The following is a 6,255-nucleotide window of genomic DNA, read 5'->3' as shown; positions in this document are numbered from 1 at the left end:
CGGTCTTTCGAGGTTTGAACACCGATGGAGAATGAGTCGTTGCCTGCGCGGACAAGGGGCTTCGCGGCTTGCCGCATTTCCAGTTGGACTCCTCGGAACGCGTGATCACATCATGAGGTATCATCATAGCAGGTGGCGGTATTGACGAAGCCTTCCTTGGCGCGCATGTCGGCGACAGTTATTGTCCGTGAAAGCAAAGCATCGAGGCGATGGCCCCCAACCTCGAAGTGACAAAGAATAAGGCTATGTTCGTTGGAAGACGTGTAGTGAAAGTCAAGGTGAAGTCAAGTCAAGTTTCCATGTCCTTCTTCGTGCCTGCCAAGCCGAGGCCGAAACAACCCAGCGTGACGTCGATGTCGCTTCTGTAAAGGTGAATTTCGTGGTGATTCGCGACCAGACGTACAACACTCCGGCAGCAACTGCTTCACATCGCGCGAGGCCCATTAAAGGATAAGTAATGCAATCTTGCTTTCATCCAGCGCGAACGTCCGGTCACAAGAGCGCATCATGACAGGCGACTTCAAGCTCTCCGCGACACTGCGAGGGCACGAGGAAGATGTAAGTTCACGGTCAACCATACCTTTGCGGTTGCGCGTACCAGTGGAAGCTATGCAGGGATACCTACCAAAGGCCATGCCATCGCAGGCTTGACCTCTAGCCTTCGCCCAATTCGTCCTCCTCCAGAAGCTAACCTGTCCTCCAGGTGCGGTCAGTGGTCTTCCCAACTCGACAGAACATCTTCTCGGCATCACGCGACAACACAGTGCGCAAATGGGCACTCACGTCCCCCAAACCACCTCTTTACGACGACACAATAGCACTCCAAGGTTCACACTGGTTCAATGGACTCGCATATGCGCCACCTTCGGAACAGCACCGAGATGGCCTCGTGGCAGCAGGAGGAAAGGAGACATTTGTGTTTGTGAAGAGGATAGGTCAGGCACCGGAAGAGGACCCTCACCGCATGCTCATCGGCCACGCCGGCAACATCACGTGTTTGGCCTTCAGTGAAGATGGCAGCAAGATCGTCAGTGGAGGATGGGACAACCAGGTGTTCGTGTGGGACATTGAGGAGGGGAATGTTATTGCAGAGCTGAAGGGCCATGAGGGCCCAGTATGGGGGGTGATGGTCTACGACGAGAAGATTGTTTTGACTGCGTGCGCCGACAAGATGGTTCGCGTATTCGACATCAACGGAAAGCACCTCACAACGATCAAAGGGCATACGGATGTCGTCCGCGCTTTCTGCAAGTTGCCACCTGGACACTGGTCGGGAGCAGCATTTGCATCAGCAGGCAATGATGAGGTGATTCGACTATGGACACTGGAAGGCACACCCATGGGCGAGCTCGATGGTCATACAGCCTACATCTACGATCTCGCGGCGCTCCCAAACGGAGATATCGTGAGCTCGTCTGAAGATCGCACGGTGAGGATATGGCGGGATGGAAAGTCGGTCCAAACCATAACGCACCCGGCCATTAGCATATGGACGGTGGCAGCTTGTGGCGAGACAGGCGACATCGTGAGTGGCGCGAGTGACAACATGATTCGAGTTTTCTCGCGAGATCCAGAACGGCAAGCAGATCCAGAGACCATCAAGTCCTTCGAGGAGAGCAATCGTATGTATGCCATACCTGCAGAGACGGCGTCGCAGGGACTACCTTTTCAGAAGGAGAACTTGCCTGGACCTGAAGCACTGCAGACACAGGTTGGCCAACGCGATGGCCAGCAGCTCTTCGTTCGAGAGAACGACGGCAGCGTGACCGCTCATCTCTGGTCGCTATCGACGAGCCAATGGGATCTGGTGGGCACAGTCGTTGAAGGCGAAGGCAGTGGCGCGTCGAAGAAGACGTTCGACGGCAAGGAGTACGACTACGTCTTCGACATTGACATCGAGGATGGCAAGCCAGCCCTGAAACTCCCTTACAACCTCAGCGAGAACGCATGGGATGCAGCCCGTAAGTTCCTGGAACGGAACGAACTGCCCATGGAGTACTACGAGCAAGTCGCCAACTGGATTACGGAGAACACTAAGGGAGCCAGGCTCACGCAGGGCAGCGGCGCTCCAAGTTCGCAACAAGCGTATGATCCATTAGGAACCGAGCGGCGATACAAGCCAGGTGCTTCCGAGTCGGGACAGCGCAAGCTACCGCAAACCAGCTACGTGAGCATCTCGGAGGGCAATGCTCAGAATGCGGTGAACAAGATTTTGGAGTCTTCGAAGCAGTTGCGTGAGGCAGGAAAGATCCAACAAGAAGCTGCACTCGACTCCGCAGCAGCCGAGAGCCTCTCAAAGCTCGCCGAACAGCTTACCAGCTCACCAAAGGATCCACACCCGACCGACAACCAAGTCGACGCCCTTCTTCGAGTGTCTGCTCAGTGGCCTACAGGATCGAGAGTACCTGGCGTCGCACTCTTGGCTCGCCTCGCCGTTGCTCCCGCCTTCGTCCAGGCGACCAGTACACCCGATAAAGACACGATCGTGAAGGTACTGGACTCTTCAGGCCTTCTTCAACCCAAGCAAAGCACAGCAAACAACGCCGTCCATGCCCTCCGCCTCCTTGCCAACCTCTTCGCCACCGACTCCGGCCGGCTCATCATAGACGGCGAGTACGACCAAGTCCTCAGCATCGTACGACCGTTCGCCAACGAGCCAGAGTCCGCTGCACAGTTCAAAGCCCTGACCGCTCTCTACCTCAACTACGCCATCCTGCTCACATCAGGAGCACCCGCAGCCAACACGCCGATGCGGGAAACGCGCGCCAACGCGCTTCTCATGGAGATCGGCGCAGCGCTGGAGTGCGAGAGCCAGTATGCGAACGATGGCGAGGCGCTGTACAGGGTCTTGTTGGCTCTGGGGACGCTGTTGACGCTTGGCGGGGAGTTCAGACAGAACGCGAAGATGGGTGTGAGTGGGAGTTTGCACTTTATTCGGTCGAAGCCGGCGGCGCAGCTGGCGAACGTGCAGGAGGTGTTGCAGGAGATCAAGGATGAGTTGAGGTAGTGTGGAAGAGGTACGAGTGAGAGGAAAGAGGAGAGGGGAGAGGAGGATGGTGGTGCACCTGGCTTTAGCACTCACTTCAGCATAGCGCGGCGCGTACAACATGAAGCAATGGTGGATAGAACATCGTGGCATGCTAAAGAGGCAACATCAGAGATGAAGATACGAATACAAAAAGGAATACCGCTGCTCAAGCAAGTGTTGCAAGTCTTCTGACGTCCACTTCATGATTCAAGACACTAAGAAATAAGTCTTTGGCTGCTACCAACCCAAAGCTTGGATCTCGCTGACAGAACCAGGTTATACCACGACTGCGGACGAACTATCGGCAGCTCCAGAACTTTCAGATTTACTCTCTTATGGTTCATCCAAACGCTCAAAGACCACAGGTCTGGCGCATGAGCGTCATGCCACGTGAGACGAGCCTCATTGTCCACTCACCAGCGAGACCTAAGGTATGATCCCGTCATGGCACCCAAGCTGGCGGTAGCACGGTAATCATACCATGGGTGCGGCAACTGCTGACCATACAACGGCTTTTCATATTGACGCAACTCCTCTGCTGGGACCTTGGCGCTACCAACACGTGAGGAGGAGGCATAAGAAATTGCATCTTTCCGCTGTCGCCTTATCGCATCTCTCCAGAGTGAAACCAAGCCTGCCCGACGGAAGTATGACCTCGCAAATCTCGCATGAGGACGACGTCCACGTCCACGAGATCGAGCGCCACCACTCCTCCAAATCCACGGAAAACGCAACACCAGATTCGAAGCCATCGACACAACTCTGGGTCTTCCCATGGCCAATGCCTCCGGCCTCCAACACACCCAAGAGCAACAGCCCGTTGCCAGAGGGCTACACGAGAAGAAACATCCGATGGATGCCCAAGCCCAAGCGCCCAGCCAGCGAGCCCGCCTCCCCAGCGCCTCGATCCTGCGGCGTGGTACACCGACATTACTGCCCTGCGAAGCTGGTAGTGAAGTACGTCTTCTTCGACCAGAAAGTCGCGAAGCGCTTCGCGCACGTGCATTTTGGGATGAAGTTGGAGAGGAAGAAGACGGGTGGTGGTGGGGTTGCGATGGGAGATTTGAATGAGTTGAAGAATTGTAAAGAGGGGAGGGCGAAGAGGTGTCAGAGGAAGTTTGGGGATATGAGGGAGCCGGAGGTTGGGGGCGAGGTGAGGGAGGATATTTTTTCGGTTATGGAGTCGTGAGGCAGAGGGCTTGGGCTGCCCTCTGCCTTTGAAAACAGATGGGAGGAGTTGAGGTACGAGATTACTGCCCATGTGGTTACATATACCTACCGTAGAGTTTCCGCTTTACGTTCTGTAGTCGAGGGCACAAGAATGATGTTCATTGCCTCCAGAGGTTTCACTGTCGTTCGAGGCGCAGCTTGTAGCGTCCATCGCCTTGCGTGCCGTGAAGTGAACTCGAGACCACGTATGAGACGGATCTAATGATACCATTTGGCAACACGTCCGTCTCCTGTCCCATCAGGAAAAGTGAGGTTGTGCAGGAGCAGGAGCAGAAAGATCGTCGACAAGGATGAGCCCGTAGATCCCCAGCGCTCAGAATAGCAACACTCCTCCACATCCCCACCTGTCTCGTCTTCCTTGTGATCAGCCCTGTGGCCAGGCCAGTGACCGCAGCCGTTTCACGCCGTGTTTCTGCACAGCCTCCGCCTGAGGAGCGAGATGAAGGACGTCTCGACTAACAGGATGGCGGAGGTACAAGAGTCTATCGATTTCTCTGTGGGTCTGGTCGGACTGCTTCATGAGAGATCAGGCATTCCAACGAGGCCATTACTACGGCGAGGAAGGTGAGATGGGAGATAGACCACATTCTGAGCTGCTGGGAGCGTTGAGAAGGTAAGTAGGTCAGAATCCGAATAGCTGATCAATGTATTGACGATTGCTCCAGTCTATACCACTCTCGAGACTATGCCGACCTCGTCGTCTTCTCCCGAGATGGGACTCGCCACCCCGTCCACCGAGCCATAGTCTGTCCACGATCACAGTACCTCGCCGATGCCGTACGCAATGGCAAGTGGAGAGTAAGCCCAGCATACCACCACCTCCCATCGCCGACGTACTGACCATGATGGACAGGAAGGCAACGACGGCCACATCACCCTCCCCAACGACGAGCCCGAAGTCGTCCGCCTTTTGATAGAATACCTCTACCTCCTTGACTACTCCGCCGACACCTTCCCCACTCCCGAAGACGCCAGCTCCCACGCCGACAGCAGCAGCGGCAGCGACACCATGAGCATCCGCACCGAAGCGGCGCAGTACGGCACGGTCTATGGTACCTCAGCCATCAGCGCGTTCGGTGGGCCTCAATCGCCCTTCACGCAGATGTTCCGGGATCGGACGGAGTCGAGCTTGACGGTGCACGCGTTGCCGACGACGGATTTCCACGGGACATTTGGCAGGACGGCGAATCGTGGGAGAAAGGGTAGTAGGACTGACCCATCGCCGCTGGCGACAATGGCGCCGTGTTTGGCGCTGCATGCGAGGATGTATACGGCGGGGTTCAAGTATGGGATTGAGGGGTTGAAGGGGTTGGCGTTGGATAAGTTTAAGATTCAGTGTACGCGGCATTGGTGAGTCTTCCTAGTCATATTACATTGTGTGTCTGAAGCTGATATGGAGGCAGGGATTCTCCCGAGCTTGCAGAAGCGATACATATCATCTACGACACTACACCGTCTTCGGATAAGGACTTACGGGAGGCTGTAGCGGATGTGCTGGACTTGCACAGCAGATTGCTCGATAAGCCTGAGATTGAAATCGCCATTATGGAAATCAACGGCCTTGCATACGAGCTGTTGAAGCGGGCTAAAAGAGCTGAGCCTGAGTATATGGGATGATCATTGTCCTTTTCTGAAAGTGTGAAGACTGTTCAGTAAGAACAGATGAAATACGTCGGCCGTTGATGATGACAATGAAACCGCTCAAAGTACAGCATAGGGTATCTCCGGACGCCGACAATCATACTCAAAGCATCCACCTTCCATTGAGCTCGAAATGAGTGGCATGCGATCATGTCCGTACACCTCATCCCTCCTCCACTGCCACCGCCTACGCTCTCCTCAAACACCCTCCAGTATCCTCTTTCCCACCACCATCGGCCCGCTCATCTCCTAAACCTTCGCACGACCCGTGTGCATGCTCCTGTTGTGCCTGTTCTTCCACCAGATCAAGGTGCTGTAAATCGCCGTCACGAGCCAGAACATCATCGAGACCAAAT

General features: G+C 55.3%; 3 protein-coding genes across 3 annotated transcripts; all 3 read left to right on the top strand.

Moving 5' to 3' along the window:
* Window positions 1–507: 507 nt before the first annotated feature.
* lub1 (WD repeat protein Lub1) lies at window positions 508–3,007 on the top strand (the record flags this gene model as incomplete). Its single annotated transcript, XM_064802411.1, has 2 exons — window positions 508–558; window positions 704–3,007. 2 exons carry the CDS (start codon window positions 508–510, stop codon window positions 3,005–3,007), a joined length of 2,355 nt encoding a protein of 784 aa, XP_064659772.1.
* Window positions 3,008–3,677: 670 nt separating this feature from the next.
* On the top strand, window positions 3,678–4,217 carry LTR77_005161 (uncharacterized protein; the record flags this gene model as incomplete). Its single annotated transcript, XM_064802410.1, has 1 exon — window positions 3,678–4,217. One exon carries the CDS (start codon window positions 3,678–3,680, stop codon window positions 4,215–4,217), a length of 540 nt encoding a protein of 179 aa, XP_064659771.1.
* Window positions 4,218–4,776: 559 nt separating this feature from the next.
* Window positions 4,777–5,875, top strand: LTR77_005160 (uncharacterized protein; the record flags this gene model as incomplete). The annotated part of the gene is made up of 4 exons (XM_064802409.1): window positions 4,777–4,871; window positions 4,924–5,056; window positions 5,112–5,608; window positions 5,662–5,875. The coding sequence occupies 4 exons, from the start codon at window positions 4,777–4,779 to the stop codon at window positions 5,873–5,875; spliced, it is 939 nt and encodes a 312-aa protein (XP_064659770.1).
* Window positions 5,876–6,255: the final 380 nt, after the last annotated feature.

The sequence above is a fragment of the Saxophila tyrrhenica genome, assembly GCF_035928015.1.
Source record: "Saxophila tyrrhenica strain CCFEE 5935 chromosome Unknown scaffold_7, whole genome shotgun sequence".
Lineage (NCBI taxonomy): Eukaryota > Fungi > Ascomycota > Dothideomycetes > Mycosphaerellales > Extremaceae > Saxophila > Saxophila tyrrhenica.
The sequence above is the reverse complement of the archived record's forward strand: the minus strand, read 5'-3'. Positions and strand labels throughout refer to the sequence as shown.